We start from the raw sequence: 23,113 nt of genomic DNA, 5'->3' as shown, positions 1-23,113 counted from the left end.
CGCCGGGAGGCTGCGGGATGGCGGTAGGTTTGTAATAGAAGGAGAGCGGTGGTGGCGGCGGCCAGAGCGGAGCGTCTTGAGGAGCGGCGTCGGGTGCTGCCGCCCCGGTACCTGTGAGGGGCTGCAGGTCGGAGCTGTGGCGGTGCGGGCGCTTCGGGGGCGGGGGAGCGGCGGCGGCCCCCGTGAGGGCGTCGCGGTGCCGCGGGATGGGGCGGTGTCCGTGGGGAAGGGGATGCGCCCGGCCTGGCCCCTCGGCTCGGCTGAGGAGTCTGGCTGTGCTCCTCTCCCCACCGGCGACCTTCGGGGGGATCCTTTTGTCCCTCCTCGCCTCCCCGGGACGGGTCAGCTTCATCCTTGCCGGCTGTCATGGAGGTGCTGCTGCCCTGAGGCTGCGGGGGAAGCTTTACACTCGGCAGGCTGCCTCCAAAGGGTCCCCAGAAGGTGACAGGAGAAATCGCTTGTGAACCCTGTCGGCTTGAAGTGGCCCGTGCGGGAATCTGTACCTCGCTGAGAAACTTCCACTGGTGTCTCAAACCAGGAGGCGGTTGAGAAACATTTGCCTAAGGGAACTTGGCTGTTTCTCCTAGTCACGGTTTCAAGCTTTGGTTGAAAACATAAACCCTGTTACAGCAGGGAATATAGGACGAGCAGGCATGAACTCATCTCTTGGGAAGAAGGAAGCTTTAAGAAGTTACTCCCTGCTCGTCAGGGGCCTGGGCTGCTGTAGTTGTCTGTCCTTTGTCCTCTGGCCCCTTCTTTCCTCTGTGTTCCCCACTGCACGCCGTATGCACAGGCAGAGAGTTGATTGCCCCGGGACTAGTTTGAGGTGGCGGGGCTGAGTGCTCAGGCTTTTGCTGCCACACCAGCATCGGCAGCAGTTCTATCTTTTTTTTCTTCCTCAGTGAGGAAATCACTTTGGGTCTCCTATCTACCCAAATTCAATCATGTTTTATGACACTTGTAGGAATTCAGTTATCACTGAAACTTTTGCAGTCTTCAAACTTTTTTTTCTGGATGGATTTAAAAGAAGCTGGTTGGGAGGAGGAAGCTAATAGGCAGCATGGTTGTAGAGTTTCCATGAGAAACTAAGGCAGACACAAAACCAGTTAAGTGCTGCATTGAAATATGTGCAGTGGAATGTTTGTATGTAGATTGACATATTTGAAACTTTGCATTAATATGAAGGTCCTGTGTGGGAAGTCTCTCTTTTAGCTCCTCAAATCACCACTCTTCTTTTGTTGCGGGCACTTCAAAAAATATCTGAATCCCTCTCTATACTACTGAAGAGAATATTATACACAGCTCTACAATATTTGAGATAATATTAGCTGCACTCAAATAAATAGTAAGATTGGAAGTTGGATTATATTGACTTTCTGCACAGAAAGTTTTTGTTACTAATTGTCTAAATTGTTCCTATTGCCTAGGGAAATGCAGATTGTGACTTATTTTTATAAATACACTGGGTTGGTTATAAGAGAGTAACTTTCTTTTACTGGGAATCTGTTATTGTAGATTTCTTATTTTGTTTATCTGTTTAATTCCTAGGTGCTATAAGTAGGTAACCATCCATACCTGGAACTTTGAAAGTTTTACTGTCCTAATGCTACATAACGTAATATTGTTATGTTAATGCTATATCAGCAAATAAATTGGAATACAATTTACAACATGCCAACTGTTGAAGATCTGAGTAGTGAACCAAACTTCATTGCACAATGGATGTCCAGTTGTTCCCGTGCTGGAGTCTTACTAGATCCTAATTTTACTGGTTTGAAAATCAGCAAAGAAAATTTATTATCTGGACCTAAAAACATCACAGCTCTCCCTGCTGAAGTGTTGCATCTTTCAGACAGCTGTTCTGTAAGTGAGGACTCCTTGCGTGAAGAAGAGTCTGGCAGCACTTGTACGCTTCAGCAATGTACCACTGAAACATCTTTTCCAGCAGCTGCATATAACGTAGAAGCCTCTAAAACAGACTTTGTCCACGGTGAAGTGGATGGTCAGAATAAATCTGATCACAGCGATCCACTCCTACAAAAGCTTGAACAGGTAGAAGTTCTAGAATTCCTTGATGTATATCAATTAAGATTTTGTTTATGCATGTGATTTGACATACCTGTAAGTAAGCAAACTCTTTGCAACATATAGAACATGACAAGCTTAAAAAGCATGTTCTAAGTCACAGTTTTGTTGCATAAAAATTGGTGTCTTCCTCATGATGTGCAGTTATTGAGTGTCTTCTTGTTTCCAGCTGGCACGAGTTCCAGTTTAAAATGAAATTAAATTGTATTCAGTTGCGGGGTACTTGTTCTCAAAATCTCTTTACCTGGGAAGCTACACACAGTTTTACAATGTTCTGTTGTTTCTTCACTTCAAGCTGTGGAAATGGGGTACTGGTCATCACAGTGGTCGTACTTCACCACAGATATTCACAGCGTGGTGAAGTTGTATGTTCTTGTATCTATAGCAACATCTTCTGTTAGTTCTCAAAGTAGGTATGTACACCCATATACCTGCCTCTGTTTAGATGAAGAGTTAGTGTTGAATGTGATGAAGTATCCAAGACACTGGAACAGAAAGGCCTGGAATTCCAATGGTGTGATGTTATTAATTGTTTTTTTCCAGAGCAAGCAAGTCAGTTAATCCGCTGTAGCTGGCTATAGGTTCGCTTGTACCTCTTACCAATTGCTACATATAAATTGTGTTAGCTGAAAGTGTTCAGAGGCACTTTAATAGATCTTCCTGTTAAGGATTAAGAGCTCACTTACCTCCTTGTCCACTCTGCTAGCAGGTACCTCAGTATGAATCCCTGTGTCTGTTCACTCAGGTGAGGTCTGTGTGAGTCTCTGGAGTAGAATTCTACAACTTACCTGGTGCTATAAAAGCTTTCTCCTCTATTTTACATGATAGGAAAAGAAACATTTACTTTTTCAGTATTGTTAGCAGTATCAAACAGTGTCTAAATGACAGATATTAGCTGGTTTAATGGTATTTTAAGAGGAATTCTTAAGTCTCCTGTCTTAGAAAGCTATTGACAATCTAATATATCATAAAAAAAATAAATCTGATGTTTGTAATGTCGAGTGTAGTTTTTTCACTTTGGTTTTCTGAGGATATTATTATTGGAACAGGTATGATTTCTTTAATAAAGTAAGTGAAGCGTTTGGATATGAGACTTAGGCAATCTTTGGATCTTGATCATTAGCTCATAGCTTCTATTTGCATAGTGCCTTACTTCTGTTTTCACTGGAATTTTAAGGATCTACAAGGGAAATTCAAGGGAATTTTTTTCTTACCTGTTGGGTGACAGGTGTGGTCCAATCGTTCATCTGTGGAAGGATTTCATCAGGCCTCCTGCCATTCCTTTGGAGGAGCTGAATCTAGCAGATATGTATGCACTGGGGAGAGAGATGGACATGGAAGCCCACCACCCATTGCTGTGGCTTGGTAGGGTGCGGAATGCCCTGCCCTCGTATGGCCCTCGAGGCTGGTTTTGAGACAGTGCCAGGGATTCCTGCTACACAACAAAATGCAGACTGGATTACTGCATTTAATCAGTATTTTAATTCTTTTTTCCAGGCAGCTTCATGAGTTCTTAATGTTCTCTGATGCTCTTTTTCCCCTCTCTTGGTCCTGTGTATCAGTTCTGCTCACTGTAAGTGAGATCCTGGAGAGAAAGACACCCACACTTTTTCTAAAGCTTTAATTATTATGAAGTATTTAACACTTTAATAAAAACATGGCATAGTATAAGTTAATGTTAAAAGAGCAGAATTTGAATGTTTTTCCCATGCAGTGGAAATGAGTGTTCTGATTCCTATTTTTTACACATTAGTCAATTAAAGACTAGTGGAACTGGTAACTGGGCAAATTGGAAATAGCATGCGCGTTCATAGATAGAAAAATTCTTCATTTCCTTCAAGTTACACTTACCTAATGGAACATCTTTAAAACAAGAAATACCAGTTGTCTTGATGACTCTAATCCTGTGATACATTTTAAGTAAACCTAGCCTCTAATACATTTTTTTTTTTGTTTGAAAAGCTGAAGGAATTGCAACACCAGAAACAGGAACAGCTAAAGAAACAACAGAAGGAGCAACTTCAAAGGCTAATGGAAGAGCAGGAGAAGCTACTTAGCATGGTATCTGGCCAGACAGCAGTTCTCGGTAAGTTGAGAAAGAAAGCATATAAAGTACTTTGGGTAAACTGAAGAATTTAATCTAATTTTCCAGTTAAAATCTGAAAGAGTATTCAGTGTTCTTCATTTTAAGACTACTTGATTAGGCAAAGATAAATGTTGCATCACTTCAGTGCCTGAAAGTTGAGTGCTGCTGTAGAAGGAATACTATTCCGTTTTTATAAAATGCCAACTGTACTTGTAACTTGATCAGTGTGTGCTATGATGGGAGCCATTGTTTTGAAGAAAATATTTTAAATATAGAAGACAGCGTAAAACAAACAGTTGCTTTCCTTTCTGATTAGCTGTTTCTCACAATACTTCTGATTGCTTTAAGCTGCTAGTGTGTCCAAATGAAGTGGTCTCTCCTTGTTTATGGTCATGCAGCACAAATTTGTTCAGCTGATGAACTGAACTAGACTGGGAGCTGATCTGTATTGAAAAACAAACACTTGTAAACTGTATCAGTTTTCCAGTCTTTTTTGCTGTGTGCAAAGGGAAGGGACAGTGCTGGGATGGAAAAAGCTTTCAGAGTTGAGCAGGAGTATTTTGTTGGCAGTGTCGGTCCAACCTGACTTAAGAGAGTACCTTTCTTTCACTCTGCCTACGTGAGAAAAATGAATTTAGGGCTTAGCATTAGGAGAACAAAATTCAGATTGCCTAATCACTTATTCTTGATCAGTAACATAAGGATGGAGGTTGGGTGATCAGTCTTGCCCTTCAGTGCCATTTCTTTTCTCCTGTGGAACAGTGGTGTTGTCATGCAAATACAAGACACAGCCATTTTTTTTTTCTTTTAATTTCAAGGCTATACTGTAATGACTGAAAATCAAAAGCTAAGACCTGGGCGTTCAGTGGGCTTAACACCTTTACACCAGTTGCCATCATCTGGGTCTCAGAATCACTTTGAAGATAGAGCTTACGCTCCAATTATTTCTCCACGTACACAAGACAGTGATCTTTTACAGAAGTTAAACAACAAAGAATGCACCTCATCTTTGAAGAACAGTCTTTCACAGCCGGACACTTCTGAGAAACAAGGTATGTGCGTGCCTCTGAAAATGCAGAATTGTTTGAAAAATGAGGAAGACAACTATATTACTGTTTAGTCATTTATAGAAAGATAACTTGTTGCGTGGTGGGTTTTTTTCCCTTTGTAGTTATGGAATGTAATTTTCTACTACTTAATGTGAAGATTTTATCAAGTGTTGATTTACTTGATTCGTTGGTTGATTTACTGACAGTTTACAGGTCTCAATGTTCCTGTTGATGTTCATGTGAGTCTTGTTAAAAGCAGCATGAGGAAAAACTAAAGTCTTCCTCTCTGAATGAAATGCTTGTCTGTTTTAGGAAAAAAATATAATCTTTACTGCTAAAACTTATATATGACAAAGACTAGGAAACTAGCAAATTATGACAAATATTGGATTGCTGAATTGTTTGGGCTGAACTGTACCCACATTTTCATGTGGCAAATGGAAAATAACAATCTATCCAGGGATTTATAATACATAATTGGATGTGCATTTATAAAGAAAGTTCAAATTCAAATAAGAATTAATTTGGGAAAATCTTAGGACTATTTTATGTGGACTAAAATCTTAGGACTATTTTTAAATTCAGACTACATTACCATGAAGCTCCCTTCTGGTTTTAATCTGACCTGAATGCTGCTTAAAGTATGAGCTGAAAACTGATTTATTGTTGGGGAGGAAAAAAAAAATTTCTTTTCATTTTGAAGGAAAAAACATGTGGTGTCCAGAACAAAAGATGGAAATTTTAATGGAAAGTGAAGACCATCACATTGATCCTTTATGTGTGGAAAGTGCAGATCTCTCTGAAAATCCCGGCGGAGGAAAAGATTTGTGGACTAATACAGAGGAAAGGTAATTCAGGCCATTATTATACAGTATTTATCAAATAGATAATATGAATTTTGTTGAATTCTGAGTCGTCATTGAAAGAGTCTGCTATTCTTAATTCGTGTAGCTTTCTCAATCAAGGATTCCATATTGCTAGGTACTGTGGAGACCTGCAGTAAGAGAGGCTCTGGCCTGAAATTGCTTATGCTGTTAAAGATGGGGTGTTGTGTATTGGCTGAAGAGGTGTGTGCAGCCTGGGGTAATGGTAGTTTAAAAGCACGTTTTAGGATAGGTTTAGTATATAAGCAGTTATAATTACTGTTCCCAATTTGCTTTATTACAACCTCCTATCCACTGTTACGTGGCAAAAGTAGTAATGTGGAGTGAAAGGCTGTGACTTTCCAGTTTATTACCAGGAGTTACGTTTGTTCAAAAATCGGTTTATGGCTAAGAAGGAATAATAGTACTTGTTGCAGAAGCCTTCTCATGTATGGTAAAAGTTTTGTTTATGGTGTTGGTAGAAGAAAAGTAGTGGTTGGCATTGTTTTAAAGCTCTGCCTTGTCTGCCAGCTCATCACAAAAGCAAGAAATACCTGTTCCAGGCTGTGGTGGGTTGAGCCCAGCCAGCTCCTAAACACCCACCCAGTCGCTTTCTCACTTTGTCCCCCAGAGCAGAACAGGAGAGGGTATCAGAGGAGCAAACTCAACAGAACTTGTGGGTAAGAGGAAGGTGGGGGGGGTGGGGGGAAACACTAAGTGATGCGAAGGCTGTCACTCTCCACCTCTCACAAGCAGACTGATGCCCACTCGGTTTCTGAGCAGCAGAAACTGAGCTACTTTTGGAAGACCAAGCCCCCAGTTTTTACTGCTGAATGTGATGTTATATGGCATGGAATATCCTTATGGTCAATTCACATCAGCTCTTCTGACTGTGTCCCCTCTCAGCCTCTTGCCCACTCCCAGTGTAACTTGCTGGGGGTGGGGGAGCAGCACGAAAAATGAAACACAGCCTTGGTGCTGTGGAGGCAGTGTTCTGTAATAGCTAAAACATTGGTGTCATATCAACGCTGTTGTAGTCACAAATCCAAAACTCTGCACCATATGGGCTGCTATGAGGAAAGCTTGCTCCTTCCCAGCCAGACCCAGCAGGGGGCTGTGAAGGAGGATGAGTATCAATGAGAGAGATGTGGAACACGATCTCGGTATCATTACTGAGTAGGAAGGTGATACTGTAGTATCATACTGCAGTATGACTAAAATATGAGTGAAAGTTTGGTGTTCTGGGTAGAAGAAAGGGTCATTGAGAAAAGCAGTGAAAGAAGAAACAGCAAAACCTGCATGCAGTATCTTTTAGATATGAATATTAACTATAGCAGGGATTTGATAAACCGTTTCTCAGAAGATAAACAACTAATGTTTTAATGCATTTCTCAGATTAACTGACATTTAAGTACGAAAGTACCTCATAATTTGTCATCTTTTGTGTAATTACACCTTACGTCTTTGAATAGCAGTGACGTTAAATACAGTTGTTTTATATAGAAATGTAAGACTTGATTTTTTTTAAAAAAAATTACACTAGACCTATTAAAGCTGCAATTCAGGAGAAGAAACAGACATTTGAAGAATACCTGGAAGAACAGATACAACTGGAAGAGCAGCGTCTGGAGCAAAACCAGAAGTTACAGGTTATTTATTTATTTTCTAAGCTTTATTATTCTTTATATATTGTGCAAAGATGTGCTTTAAAAATGTACAAGGAAGATTCTAGCATTAAAAGCTAACATTGAATGCAATAGTGACATTCTTAAAAATAAAACAATAATCCCCTAGTATTTCAGTTGTTTAAGATGTCTTTAGAAATCCCATAGAAATGTACTATAAAAAATCCTATTCATGTGTGGGGTTTATTTGAAGAAATCTTCGAACTGTGTAAGGGGCTCTTTAACTTTTTGCATTTTGCTTTTCCTTACCCCTTTTCAGGAGACAAATGGATCAGCCATTCAAAAACCAGTGATCAAACGACCTTTCCTGAAAAGAGGTGAAGGCTTAACAAGATTCACTAATGCCAAATCTAAAATCACAAAACTTGGAGAAAACACCCCAAAACTTCAACAAAGGTCTTCAGATGACAGAAATGTTATTAAAGTGGACAGACCACAAATGCAGAAGAAAACTATGCCTCCTGGCAAAGAACTGGTTTCTGAGAAGCCTTTTGCACAATGTAAAAAATACAACCACCCTGATAAAGCAAAACATCACCCTATCCAGAAGACCCTGGTATTCAGGAATCACAATGGAAAAAATATCTCGCTATTAGAAACAAGAATGCAAACAGGAAAAAATCATGATGGACAGATGAGAGATTCCTTCCCATTAGAAATTAACAACAAAATAGAAAACAAAGAGAATGTAGAAGAATTTGCTAAGTCTAACACTGGAAAAATTGGAAACAAATTACCTGGCACAGAAAAGCCTCGGTTATCTGCCGAGCTGGCCAGTGCCTTTTCTAATTCTCAGTGTCCTATAGGTCACCCTGCAAAAGATCCAGAACTGTCTTTTGAAGTTTCGTTTCAGAATAAGCTGGAAAACTGGGAAAAAGAAAAAGAAAAAGAGAATCTAGAATTAGACGAATTCTTGTTTCTAGAACAAGCTGCAGATGAAATATCTTTCTCAAGTAATTCCTCATTTGTGCAAAGGATCTTAGATCAAGATCAGCAAACTTTAAAAGGCCGTAGAATGTCTTCTACCCCTATCAAGGCAAAACAGCAGCAAGTAAAGGTGCTGGCTGTTGAATTTATAAATAGGAAAAATATAAAGGCAGACTGTATGACACAGGGAAATACAAATGATAGAGCTGTTAGGCACACAGCCTCAAACTCAGGAACAGCTTTTAGAATGAAGGATTCATTGAATAAAATGGACAGTGTGATATTTTCAGCTTCTTCCGTGACAGCAGCTCCTGCTTTAAAAAGTAATCAATGGATTGTAAATGAAGATAAGAGTGAGGACGATGATGATACTACTACAGATTCTGAGAGTGAATTTGAGACCACATTAAAGCATGAAAATGAAGGTGTTAAGGCATCCTTTATGAGCCGTAGAGAAAGTGATCCAGAATTTTTTGATTATGGATGTTCTGTTAAAGACGTCAGCAAAGAAAGCAAAAATGGAGATGCTGACCTTGGCTTGTCAGACAAAGATTGCAGTGCACTGTCAAAGCAAAAGATGAGAAAAGCTTCAGACCATCAGAGAAGCATGTCTTGTATAAGTAGGAGTAAGTTTGAGTTTGATGATGAAAGAACATGGAGTGATCTTGATGAAAATTATGTTAACGGTGATTTACCTGAAAAATATACTAAAATACCTTTACAGATGGACTTGTCCAGTAAGAACGATACAACTGTCCCAGATAAAGCAATGAAGAGAAAAGTTGCCTCAAAGAGGGGAGATGAAATGTCCAAAGAGTCTGCAGTGGACAGTGACTCAAACGGACCTCCTGTATCAAACCTGATGATGAAACTGTTTCCTTCACTGAAACCAAAACAGAAGGCAGGCTGTCATTCAGAGCGCGAAACCAAATCAAATGTGGAACAGGAGCCAGCAGGTGAAAAAACAGCAACTGGTAGGAAATGTTGAAGACATCTATTACAAGTCTTCTCTTCTAACCCTTAAGCTGTAACCTGACATTACACTAAAGGGTGCTGCAGGGAATGGCCCTGTTCTTGCCTTTCATCTCCTCTCCTGGTTGCATGTCTCGTGTCAGATCTAAAAACTTTGCATCTCGCAGAATGAGTACAATGGGTGAAAACTACTTTTTTGGTTTAATTTTTTTTTTCTTGGAGGCTAGTTTTCTATCAGACCAGCTCATTGCACCAACTTGATCTGGATCTGCTTGATCACTGTTTCCAAATCAAGGAAAGTGTCAAAGGCATGCCAAAAAAGAAGTGGTACCTCACTTTTCCAGTGACAGTGTGCATTTACACCACAGTAGGGTAATGCTATGCCCTGGTAGGTTAGCTTGTTCCTCTTAGAAAGTATGAGGAGGCAGCAGCCCTGTTCATGTTTTCTGACAGTAGTATAATATCCAGAGAATTCATCTGGAATATGGAAACGTGGATTCATTTTTCTGCTTTGCCCAGGTTGATTCCAACCATATACTTATAGTCTGGGGAAGAACTGCCTCTAAAAACTCCTGTTGAAGCTGTTGCATTTATGTGGGATCATTAAAAATGCAGTTGTTCAGTGAAAGCATGGTGGCATAGCCTAGCATTTAAATCTCTTCTCTGTAGAGAAGGTGGTGAGAGCTTGGTTTCAAGCTCTGCTCCAATGAACAGGATCTAGGTTTTTATGAGAAGTTCCTATGAAAGCTGCTATTTCTGCCTATTGTCGTGTGGAGAATTGACTTTGTAGGGTTGCCTGAAGGTGCCTGCTAGATGTTGTTTGCAGGAAGAGGGGTAGGGTTTTTTTTTTTTTTTTTACTGAATCTCAGAGCATTTAAGGGTGAATGAGGCAGCTACCTACATCAGTATTTAGGCTCTTCTCTTGCATACTCAGAAGCAGAGTATTAAAACCCTTTAAGTGGTGGCTGAACAGGAAACTTGGAGGGAGAAAAAACCCACAAATCCTATTATTGGCCTCTGCAATAGATTTCGCATCAGTGATGGATGTGAACAGACTTAGTTGTGAATAAAACTTGGAAAAACTTCAACCATAAACTTCTCTGTTTGATGCTTGGCCCTTATACCTTCATTTAATTTCTCTAGCCTGACATGAAGCCCTTCACATTACAATTCCTAATATATATTTAGTTCTACAAAGATGATGGATATACTCAATATTTGAGGTACTTGAGTAAATAGTGCAGAGTGCTTTAAAATGTCACTTCTGTGTTATTTGAATAGTAGAGATTTTTTTTTTTGCGGTACTACTACTATCTCTAAAATAGTATCACTTGATTTTTATTTTTTTTTAACTGGTGTGTGATAATTGGTTACTTCAGTCTTACGGATGCTGCTTAGATAACTTGTCCATGGCTGTTCTTTGACAGGAAACACTGTTCCATCCCAGGTGCTGAGAGATACACTCACCGAATTGGAAACTGAAATAGCGAGATTCAGAGCTGAAAACACAACTCTAACTAAACTCCGTGAAGAAAGAGAGCATGCCTTGGCAAATATCAGGTAATTTTTAATTGAAACGTTTTCGTGCATTCACTCGCATGGTATGTTCCAGACTATCATAATGTCCCGTTACCAACAGCAGAGGCAAAGAAGTGCTGTGTTTCAGTTACAGTGGAGACACAGGTTAAGAAACTGGTTGTTGCACTAGATGTATACCAAACTGTAATTATTACTCACACACAAACTATAATATTAAGAACCCCTGCTAATTTAATGTGATGCCCTTAAAGGCTATACGTGGGAGAATTTGTATATTTTTGTTCTGAGTGATAACGCAGTCCTAAATTGGTCTTGCAAAACTCATCTTTGTGCCAATAAGACTGATGCTCTTCTTTTGGATTGGAAAATATTTTCAGTTGAACTGCAGGACTTATAAACAACATATAGAGCAGAATAATTATACCTGTTGACGTAAATGTGGCACACCTATTCCTACCAAAGTCACTTCTGTTTTGTTTGGAAACAGCTTTGTGTTGTTGGCTAATACTTCATTTGTGACCTCCTGCTGTTAGCAGATTCTTTTTCCCTGGTAATTTTGGGGGAATGAATGGTGTTCTACTGCTTTGAAGAGTGTTGGAAGATCTTAGCCAAAGCTTTATTAAATTCAGGATAACTTTTGTGACTAGAAGATATGAAAATAGAAATTGTTGGACTTCAAACACTAGCTGTGTGACAATTTACTCCTTAAATAAGGAGTATCATTTATAGGTAAGTCTTCCTGGGGGTAACAGGTGCTGGACTGGAATCAATGACCACAAAATTCAGATTCTTCATTTTCTTCCTTAAAATCTAGACTTGAACTAGTTTTGGGCTAAAACAACAATTTTGTTTCATAATTATAGGAAAGAAATTGCAGACTTTCAACAGCAGAAAGCCCAAGAACTGGCTGAAATAGAAGAATATAAAAAAAGGGAAATAAAAAAACTGCAAAAGGAGCGTAAAGTTTTTGAAAAATATACCACAGAAGTTAGAGCAATTCCAGATAAAAAAGAACGTGATGAAATTCAGGTATAAAAATTATGTTATTCTTGTAGTCCACACAGGAACACTTAAAATCGTTTAAAGGCAGTCAGTTAAATTCTAACTTAATTGAAAGGTTGCAAGTGATTTTAAGATGGGAACAGTTACTAGATATGGCCTAATCGAGGAAGGAACTGCAGCCTTCACAATGTTGTTTGATGGCTTTAAGGCAAAACTCCCTGATGAGCAAATCTGTTTGCCATGTTTCCAAACTAAAAACTGCCCATGACTATGGTAGAACAATCTTCAACTTTGACAAAAAATTTCTGTAGTTAATCCTATGTCGTAAATTTTCATTTGTGGTAGCGGATCAAAGCACAAACTGGAACTGTATTTGAGTTTTAGTCTGTCTATAACTGCTGTACAGTAAACGTAGTAATCTACAATTTTCAAAGTTACATTTTGTTATTACTTGTAGGTCTTTAGGTATCGGAGATGTAAGAAACAAGATTTGTTTGTTTCTTCATTGTCAGGATGTATGGTACATGAGGTGTACAGACAAGTTGTATTAAACATCACACATGGATTTCCTTCCTCCTTCCCTACAAATTTTCCTAACGTAACTTCAACAGATTGAAGTAACATTTGCTAAACTGCGGAGGCAGATTCATGTGTATTTTATGTCACTGTATCCTCCCTATTTTCCTGTCCCAAGATTTTTGAAGGGTTCTCTCATGGGCAGCCTTAAAGATTTCATGTTTCTGTCTCAAGTGTATTCGTACTGGCCAATCTACAAAGTGTCAAGGATACCAAGAGGGCAATAAAGACACTTCCTATGATCGAAGCAGAGCTTTTAAAGTTGGTAAAGTAAACAATATCTCTTTAGGGAAGGAAACTTCTCCTACCTCTCACTCTCTGCCCCATTAAGCTGATCTTATTTTTTTGCCACTCTGATGCTTTTTTTTGTGTGCTAGTATTTCTATTAGAACATTAAAATCTTTTAAATTAAACATTATTTTAACATTAAAATCTTTTAATTTTTCAATGAAAGCTCTGTAATTTATAAACATGCATTTTTCTAAGGCTTTAAAACAGCAGATTGCAGAGCTACAGGAAGATTTAAAACGAAAAGAGGCAAAATGGTCAACCACCCATCGACGCCTGAAAGATCAAATAGAAGCTTTAGTAAATGAGAATATGGAGCTAAAAGAGGAAGTCAAAATTATGGAGAGGTTTCGTCTAGAAGCCTGGAAGAAAGTAGAAGCTGCTGAAAACAAGAGGAAAGTAGAAAATTCTGGGGTGACTCTAAAAAGAGCAGAATCTGTAAGTTATTAATCTTGGTATTTTAAACTAATCTGTGTGAATACTCTTGAGTTTCGGACCATAAATTTGGAATCTAATGGCTACAACCTAGATGTTTACTTTTAACTTGCTGATCTTGGGACTCCAATAGTAGTGACAGACACAGAATTTTGTTAATGTCACATTCTCTCCAAATGTGAATGTTCCCAATATGCAGTATCCATTCTGTTGAGGAACTCGTCTTTGAAATACAAAATGATACAATTATAAGAGAAAAATCATAGATTGGATCTAACCTGTGAACCTCTGCACCTTAAGGATCAGCCAGGCAAACCGGGCAGTTCACCATTATCTAAAGCAGCTGTATTTCATTTTGAAACTGTAACTATTATTCTGCATTGCTTGCACAAAATTAACATTCTGCAGTTGTTGGTAGCGAGGCAGCAGACAGAGGAAGAGTTCCAAAGTACAGCTTGGGCTACTTCACACAAGCCCTTCTGATGACTAAATCTCAAAAATGTATAGTCTGTGCAGAGAGCTTCCAGTAAATTTTCATGTCACATGGTGTATACGTTTTTTGCTGCTGTATGAACGGTTATGATTAAATGTCACATAAACCACAAATAACTTCCTTTCTTTTAGTGCCTACCAAATAGAGGCCCAAAAAGTCAAACTGCATCTCTGCTTCCTCCAGTACAGAAGTGCAGCAAGATCAATGGCAAAAGTTATTCCCAAACAAAAGGTATAAATGTTTGTCTAATCAGAGAATTCTGTTAACTCTTTTTAAAAGAAAATTTTCTTTAAAAGAAAAATGTGGATTTTTGCTTTTATTAGAAAGAGCGTGTCACCACCTCAAAAGTAGGTGGAGAATAGGTTGTAATGGACTCACTGCACGTATGGATAAATACCTCGGAGGGAAAGATTCTGGCCACAGCTGTGATGAGACCATTCCGGTCACGTTTGGTGCTCTGGAGCATACCAGAAGCTGCATCATAATCCCAAATGGCTTTCATTGTTGACGTTCTTCAAGCCATGGCTGTTGATTAGATGACTATGTTGATAGCATTGGAACTACTGTGTCTCTTCAGAACCTTCTTAGCAGGACCTGTACTCGTACGGGCAATGCTGTAGCGGGTGTTCCTTGCTCACAGTTAGGAGCAAAGGCTGTCGGCAGATACATGCCTTCCTAATGCATGATCGCATACGAAAAGTAACGGCAGGGTACTTTTTTGACACCCCTGACAGCTCAAACAACCGTTACGTTATCTGTTAGAGGAGTATGTTCCAGAATTGAAGCCCTTGCTGGTTTTATTTTGGTAATCTCTGTGGTGTGCTAGGAGAGACATGGAAAAAGTCTGCCCGTCAGTTCCTGTTAAAAGGTTACATTTAGCCTTCCTTCCTTCATTATAAAGGCATAACTAATAATGTTGCCTAGATCTCTAGGGGTGGGGAAAAAATCCTTTGTGAATCTTCAGAAATGAAACAAGAAAGTGCAAGTATTATACCTATTGCAGTGATTCTTCAATGATATACCTGAGGGAGCTGGCTTATGCTGATTGTTTTCATAAATATGCTGCTTTCAGTTTCTACTGCACTGAAATGTAGGTATCCTGTACAACTTGACCTCCTATGTAATTATAACACTTAAACTGTACTTTAATTTTACTGTCCAAATTAACTTTATTACATATATCTGAGCAGGAAAGCTTTCTAGAACACCTGCATCAGGACCTGCTAGTGATGGAAGCAACTCTGAGACAATGACGGCACTAGAAGAATCTTCTAAGACTTTTATGGTAGTAAGTACTGGATCCTGATTTGATTTTTAAGGAGGGAGGGGAAACCCAAAATAAAACAATAGTTACTTACACTTAAATGACTATCTGGAGGGTGACTGGTGAAGCTGTTGACTCAACCGCTATTGCTCTTCAACTGCAATTTTGTTGTCGTACCAGCAAATGGCTATGTAGTAGCCAATGCAGAATGTTTTACCCATGCCTAGTAGTTGCAATGTTCTTTGGCTGAGGAAAGAAAATCATCATCTCCTGTTCCCTTGAATTTTGGGAAATGGTTTACGCTTTTGAGGGAGGGGAAAAAGATGGATGTTTATATGCTCCATGTAGGGAAACCGTGCAGGCATCTTGTAAACAGTTGGATTAATTCTCAGATTAATTGCTGTAGGTAGCATTCAGGTTTTATGAAACTTCATCAATCATTTAATACCTTGATATGGATGACTTAAGGCGCAGTTGAGCACCATGCTACGACATACTACTAAATTCCACTTTAGTCCATACTACAGCTGACTACGGACAATGAACTACTACCAAGTCTCAGTCTGTCTTACCACTTGAATTACACCTAGGATTTAAATAAACCCCAGATTGTGTTTATGCCTTCCTATACTCATCTTCCTCCCCTGATGCTCCTCGTTTCCTAAAATACCCGTCAGCCTAGACAAAAACCACATGTATAAAACCAAAGCTTTATTTCGGTTTATGCTTAGATTATTGTTGTCATTTCAGGACACCTCTCCTCATGAAGCTCATGTGTCGCTACCATCTGGACCTGCATCTACAGACAGTGAAGAGATACAGAGAGAAACTGCTTATCCTGATGGAAAGGTAAAATGAGAGCTTGGCACTCTGTAATTCCACAAGGCAGCTGTTGTGAAAGAGGAATGGGTATGTGAGTGTATTGGTTCAATGCTGACCTCGAATGTATTCATTAGGTTGAAAAAGTTTTGAAAAATGGCTGTCACCTCATATTTTTTCCCAATGGGACATGGAAAAAAGTGGGTTCTGATGGGAAGACGATAACTATAACCTTCTTCAATGGAGATGTGAAGCAGGTTATGCCTGATCAAACAGTGGTATGTATCCTACACCTTCTGTGCTTTTCTACAACAACTTATTTATGTGCATGTGTGTACATACACATAAGATTTCTCACTAGTTATGATAACTCCAAACTATTTTCTGCAGATTTATTATTATGCTGATGCTAAGACTACACATACTACATACTCTGATGGCTTAGAGGTCTTGCAATTTTCAAACGGACAAATAGGTAAAGAAATCATCCAACTCGACCAACCCTCAAAATTGCTGCCCATATATATACCTGCATTTATGTAATAAGCATATTGTCTCAAAATACATTTCAGAGAAGCATTATCCTGATGGCAAGAAAGAAATTACCTTCCCTGATCAAACTATTAAAAATTTATTTACGGATGGGCAAGAAGAAAGTATCTTTCCAGATGGTACTATTGTTCGTGTTCAGCGGTAAGCTTTCTCTTTTCGGGTACCCTTGCCTGGTGCTGGGGAAAGCAGCAGTTAGGGCTCACTGACAGGCAGTATGTGGGCACAGATTTGTTTCTAAAGTTTGCATTTGAATGTACTGCAACCATGTATTTACTGTTTGAAATTTTATTTGTTTACATCTTCTCCAAGCTACAAAAAGACTGAATGCCTGTGTGTGTCTTCTCATACCCTAACCTGACTTTTCCGATTTGTGCGTAATTCTAGAGAACATGTGAGAACCTAGCTGGGGTGGCAAGCAGGTCAGTCTGACTGAGAGTGCTCAAAACATTAGGTTTTAAACGTTTCGTGGATTGGTGCTGCAATAGATTTAGCGCAGAGAAAGGGCAGCAGAGGCTCTCAAGTATAAAGAAGTCATGTCAGTTTTGCAGAAACAGGTTTTTGAGTACCAACCAGCTGGGATGATATTTAACAAAACGGGCTTTTCACAAACACCGTATTTTTTTTTTTAGTTCTTCCTTCATTTAGGCTTGCATACTTAATGTTTGTTCTGAGATTAAGCTTAAGCCTATGTCTAGTCCTTAGAGGATCGTGGTTGGTTTTTTTTTTTTTTTTTAAATACTTACATGCATTTATTTAATGCAGAGATGGAAGCAAAACTATAGAGTTCAATAATGGCCAGAGAGAACTACACACACCACAGTTCAAGAGACGGGAGTATCCGGATGGTACTGTCAAGACTGTGTACGTGAATGGACAGCAGGAAACAAAGTATGTCTCTGGGAGAGTAAGAGTGAAGGACAAGGATGGTAATATTATCATGGACACTAAGTTGTAGGTGATGTCCAAACTGTTGGGAGTCTTGGCATATCAGCAAAAATAATGTACATTCCTGTAAACAAGAAGTGAAACCCCTTTGTGCTTGTCGTGTATATATTGTTTATAGTTCTCCTGAAATAAATTTATTTTTCAGTGGATATATTATATCTGAGCTTCTTCTATTTTTTTTCCCATTTCTACTTTTAAGCAGCAGTTTACTTAGTCAATATTCTGTTCCTGTGTGATTTAAAAAGGACGTTTTTTTAAACCAGCTATCTATTACCTTATTTTAGACATCTAAGAGAAGATTCCTTAATCCAAGGTAAAAAGTGCTGTTGGAACCCCTGCTCTGGTGAAATCACGAGTCTGTGCATCGGTTTACTTATTGCTTGACTTCAAAGTGTAAATGAATGGCAGCTTTCCTTTTCAGTTAGCCTTAGGCTGTTCTTCTTTCTTCATAATCTTATTTCTCCTTCATCTCACCCTTAGAAGGCAATAGCATTAGCAGATCCCAAACTCTGTTCTGTGAACTGCTCATCCATCTCCCTAAGGCCAGGAGAGGCGAGAGTGGGGGATGGGTTACTCAGGCATGTGGGAGGAAACAGTAGAAATCAACAAAGGTCATCTCATCCCATTCTTCCACTTAACAGGCATTTTTAAGCTGACTTGTCTCTTAAAATCCTATAGTACCTACAAGCAAAGTGGTACCGCTAGAGTGTCTGCTCTAACTCTCCATTCTAGCAGCTGCTGAAAAATTGTATTTTACTCAAGCTGTAAATCAGCTTGCTCACTCACAACTACAAGTTCTTAAGTAATTTGGAGCTAAATCCCTTTCAAGATGGTTGATGAACAACTTTGGAATGTGTTTCTTTCCTTATTTTAATTAAAAAGATGAGCATGTAACAGCTCTATAAGGTATCTGTAACAGTATATAGCACATGTCTGGTTAATACCAGACTACATACTGAAACTGTGAAAGGATTCTTCCAGTGCTACTATAAACAGGCAAGCTGTCCTTGCAGCATGCCTGAGAAACACTACTGAGACATTTTGTACACTTGCTTTCATGTGATCTTGAGGGCAGAGACATGCATAAGGGTATGTGTGTATGTGCATAAACATGGGAACAAACTGAAACACAGGAGCTTCCCTCTGAACCCCAAGAAACACTTTTTTACTGTGAGGGTGACTGAGCACCAGAACTGGTTGCCCAGAGAGGTTACGGAGTCTTCAGCATCTATGTTTTTTCCTTACTTATCTAGACAAAATTCTCCCTGGGGAGACTGAAAGGGGCTGAGCTTTAAGCATAAATGATATATCACACTAGTACAATAAAGACATCCAAGAAACCTTACACACTATAGCAGTAAAGGAAAAGAAGCTCCTCTTTATTCCAACACTGTCAAATGAACACTGCAATTCCTGGAGATAAGGAGGTGCAAGGACACCCGAACCACATCCATCTCCTTATGACTGAGAACAGCAAACACAGCAGCAATGCAAACGTTCCAGAACAAAGATAGTAACACTTCCCCCCCCCCCCAACTGTTCACTCCGCGTTTCAGATTCTGATACTGGAGAAGTCTGTCACCAAATATGCTCAAGACATAAACAAGAGTTCCATCACAGTAATAAAACTATCACCTTCCAAGTCTTCGAGCAAGATACTAAAACTAAAATAGCTTTTTCTCTATTTCTTTACTACCACACATTAATTCCATCCACTCTTATGAAAAGGATATCACAGAACAATACTTCAGTCTCTAAGGTCAAAAGAGATTGAGATGTGTGTATACAGTTTCACTATTTCAAGATTCAAGTGTTGGGAACATTATCTGTAAAAATAGATTAGAAGAACGCTTATTAAATGGGAGGGAAAAGAACTACTTAACAGAGTTGGCAAAGAAATTTGAAAATCCACGTCTCCGATATTCTCTGTAGACAACACATATGGTAAAGCTTCTCATTTAAAGTATTCTGTGTTTGACTAGATGTATGGACGACTAGATGTATGGACGTCCAGATGTTAGCGTGGATCTGAGAACCACTGGCACTGGACACTGAGATCAAAAGCTGAAAGTGAAGAAAAACAATTAATTTTGATTGTTTGGACAGAATACACTGCCACACATCTGCAAGTTACCTTCCTCAGTTACTAGCAGCAAAAGCTCTTTCTGTTATACTGCTTTAGGGCTCTCTGTTTCAGTACCTGCTAGTTCTTAAAGCTATATATACTGTGGGCTTCAGTAATGTGTATGGAAAAAAATTCTATTTTTCAAATAGCATTTTATTTTATTAAAAGAGTGGAAGTATGGACAGAAGGTTTTTTTTTTTTTAAATAAAGTCTAGTTGTCAGCATTACTGACAGTTAAAATTTTGCTTAGAACTTTTGAAACCACACCTTTGCAATGGTATGAATTTGTAGTTCATATTCACTGTACTTACATGTTACTCATCCAAATCCGCAAGTCCCATTTCTATTAGTTTCATATGAACTAAATTTTCATCATCTTCATACAAAGAAATGGTGACCTCTGGTGAAAAAGCCTGAAAACCAGAAGTTGGACAGAGTTTTGACAGTAACAGATTTAAATCTCAAGCTAACCAATAGTAAAAGTTATTTTACTGCTATACTCACTGCCTAAATGGAACTATGAATATACAAAGAATATGTTTGTTTTCAAGTAAAAGAAACTGGTAACAGAATACTCAGGAACTTTATCTGCAGGATTAAGAGCACCACAAGATCTGCTCTCTTCATCAGCATTCCTTCACGGTAAATGATTCACAATTTTAAGTTATGAGGGTTCACAGTAAAACAAATAGTCAGAAATTATACTCTTGAGTGCTAGTAAGAACTTTAGGCTGCACAAGAACTCGGAGAAAAGAAGGAAGCGTTTCTCACAAGTATGGAAGCAGAGAGCTGTTTTCCTTCAACGCACTCCATCATAGCCCATAATGCTTCCACACTCCACTCTGGGGAATACGGAATTCTTTCCACGTTTTGGTCATATGAAGCAGGTTTAAATCCAGTCAAAAAAGCTCGTACTGCCTGAACAGGGTACTTCAGCAGATGATAAGGTATCTGACGCAACCTAAAACAAAAATGAAAAACACTTGCCTGCAACAACCTGCAAAACTATCAGTATGGACATAAGGATAGCTTAATGGTTCATGCAGTAGTTTTACGGTGTGGAAGCTGGTATCAGAGTCCCTGGTGTCAGACCAAACAATTGCTCAAGTAGGGCTAGGCCCTTCTAAAGGACTTCAACGCAGTTACTATCAAGAAACAGGCCAGTATCATACAGACCCCTCCAGGCACACTGGCTCCCCATTACAGTGCCTGGGGAGGAGTCTCAAGTGCCTAATACAGATTTGAGCTTTGGAATGCAAGCGCAAGTCATCACAATGCAGGCTCCGAATCTGGTGCATCTAGAAAATGACACAGACCTTCGCGTTCCAAAGTGCTTCATGCCTGGATGTGCTCTAGACACACTACTGGAAACAGGTACCTTGGTTTTATATTATCATCTCCCCATTCTTCTATCTTTCTATCCCAGAACCAAGGGAATGGGGAAGCAGAGTGGGAAGTGCAACTCTGAAGTAAAACACACACTCTCTCCCATGACCCTAACAATCTGTGAAGCAGGAAATCTTTTAAAATTCCTATTTTTCCTTATCTGCAGCAAGGACCTGTAGAACCCTCAATGAGCCCAAGAGGAAGCCAATGTGATTAAGCAGTGTATATATATATATATATATATGGAAAGTGAAAGTGCTTCACATGGGGGGACCCTAAAAGCCTGGGGTGTTTAAGACACTTAGCTGACATCCGTGTGCCAGCACAGGGGCAGTTTCTAGAGCACCTCAGCACCAGGCAGAACAGGGCTTTGAACCGCCAAATTCCACACAAGCAGCCTGGAGCGCGTCCCACTCAGATACTCCCTTATCTTATTCCCCAGCTGTCTTCTAGGCAGACTGCAGTACACAGGATCAGAGGATTTGTTTGTACACCTGAAGGGTTCAGTCCTTACTTTGTGTAAGCTTCTTGGGTGCAAAAGCAGATTACAAGCTTGAGCCTACTTCACAGGTTAAGTAACCTGAAGATGATGGAGAAATCTGACAGTGTAACAACGGGCTCCTCAGAACAACCTGAGAAAGAGAAGCACAACCCTATACCCTGCAGACTGAAATTATTTAACCAGCCAACTTTCTCTCCAACTGAAATCTAATGCTAAATTATTAATACCTCTGTAGTTATATAAAAATAAATAATAAATGTACATACACTTATTTATAAGTACATACTTTATAATGTAAGTGTATACATACACACGTAAGACATTTTACATGCATTTTTTTCTTACGTATTTACCTGTCTGTTGGGACAACTGAAAAACTACCATAGTCAACAAATTGAACCAGGATCTTAACAGGGTTAAATTCTTCAACGGAGAGGAGCTTTCCTCTATACCATAAACCATCCTGGTATTCTACAAGGCAAGGCATTTCTGTAAAAAGAAAAAACCAAACCACTGAACGCCTCAAAATATACTCCCAGTGCAGTACAAACTACCTGAACTTGAAAATCCCTTTTACTTTGTGACCAAGATTAAGTTTTTTCTTCCTTCTCCAATTCATGCTGCTATTGTGTTCTATGCATCCTCCAATTCTCTCTGAACTCCCATTCACAACCATCAGCATGCAATTTAAGTCACGTGGCTCTACCTCACATGGCAACAATAAGAATTAACAGAAAATTGCTTGGTAAAGATAGCGATCCAAACTGTTTAACATTTAAACTTTTCAATTTCAACTCAATTGCACATTTCAGTTAAGTAAACAGATCAATCTGTAAGAGAATAGACAATACTCTGGAGGACACAAGGCAGATGCTGCCTAAAATCTCAACCAGAATTTTACTAGTTGGTAGAACCAAATACTAGCAATAACTAGTGTCTTCACAAAGTATTAGACCCACATACTTCATGTTATTTTATGCCCAACAGCTGTGGACAAGAGAACTGAAGCATATCTTTTGCCTAAATGGAGAAATCCAGAATAAAGTGAAGTGATGCTCTTCAGGGTTCACATAATTTCTAACTCTCGGTAACATGATTTTTCTGTATGTAACTTCTGTCTTGAATATTTAATAGCAAGATTTTCACAGTTACAGCGTCAGTGACAGTCACCTCAAGGGAAAAGTTTTGTTTTTGACACATGCAATCTAAGATCAGTTCACCAACTTTAGCAGGCATCAGAGTTCTTTCCATCATTTTCCAGTGGAGCAGAAGGACACAGCAGTCTCAATTTCATCAAAAGTAAAAACATGATTATAGAATAGAAGAATCATTTAAATTGGAAAAGACCTTTAAGATCACAGAATCCAACTGTCGACCCGTCTTTTGAACACCTCCTTCAGGGATGACGACTCAATCACCTCCCTGAGCAGCCTGTTCCAATGCTTGATAACCCTTTCGGTGAAGAAGTTATCCTAATATCCAATCTAAACCTCCCCTGGTGCAACTTGAAGCTGTTTCCT

At 39.2% G+C, this 23,113-nt stretch overlaps 2 protein-coding genes across 2 annotated transcripts in view; one reads left to right on the top strand and one right to left on the bottom strand.

Moving 5' to 3' along the window:
* Positions 1–12: 12 nt before the first annotated feature.
* On the top strand, positions 13–17,661 carry CENPJ (centromere protein J). The gene is made up of 17 exons (XM_063339197.1): positions 13–127; positions 1,549–2,052; positions 4,048–4,171; positions 4,990–5,223; positions 5,924–6,068; positions 7,627–7,732; positions 8,028–9,669; positions 11,095–11,227; positions 12,070–12,235; positions 13,271–13,510; positions 14,132–14,231; positions 15,191–15,288; positions 16,015–16,113; positions 16,221–16,361; positions 16,474–16,558; positions 16,656–16,776; positions 17,398–17,661. Exons 2-17 carry the CDS (start codon positions 1,627–1,629, stop codon positions 17,588–17,590), a joined length of 4,053 nt encoding a protein of 1,350 aa, XP_063195267.1. The 5' UTR covers positions 13–127; positions 1,549–1,626; the 3' UTR covers positions 17,591–17,661.
* Positions 17,662–18,963: 1,302 nt separating this feature from the next.
* Positions 18,964–23,113, bottom strand: part of RNF17 (ring finger protein 17) — a 54,158-nt gene continuing 50,008 nt past the window's right edge. The window contains exons 34-37 of the mRNA XM_063330685.1: positions 21,947–22,082; positions 20,477–20,666; positions 20,017–20,118; positions 18,964–19,644 (exon numbers count right to left, since the gene is read on the bottom strand). Coding sequence (XP_063186755.1) covers positions 20,020–20,118; positions 20,477–20,666; positions 21,947–22,082 — 425 coding nt within the window. The 3' untranslated portion in view covers positions 18,964–19,644; positions 20,017–20,019. The remainder of the gene's footprint in view (positions 19,645–20,016; positions 20,119–20,476; positions 20,667–21,946; positions 22,083–23,113) is intronic.

This window comes from Chroicocephalus ridibundus, chromosome 1 (genome assembly GCF_963924245.1).
Source record: "Chroicocephalus ridibundus chromosome 1, bChrRid1.1, whole genome shotgun sequence".
NCBI classification, from domain to species: Eukaryota; Metazoa; Chordata; class Aves; order Charadriiformes; family Laridae; genus Chroicocephalus; species Chroicocephalus ridibundus.
The sequence above is the reverse complement of the archived record's forward strand: the minus strand, read 5'-3'. Positions and strand labels throughout refer to the sequence as shown.

Bases quoted from the DNA above. Each gene is read 5' to 3' on its own strand.
- CENPJ (XM_063339197.1), top strand. From the start codon at position 1,627: ATGTTAATGCTATATCAGCAAATAAATTGGAATACAATTTACAACATG. The intron at 4,172-4,989 runs GTAAGTTGAGAA...TTTAATTTCAAG, and splicing joins TGGCCAGACAGCAGTTCTCG to GCTATACTGTAATGACTGAA. The intron at 16,777-17,397 runs GTAAGCTTTCTC...TATTTAATGCAG, and splicing joins ACTATTGTTCGTGTTCAGCG to AGATGGAAGCAAAACTATAG.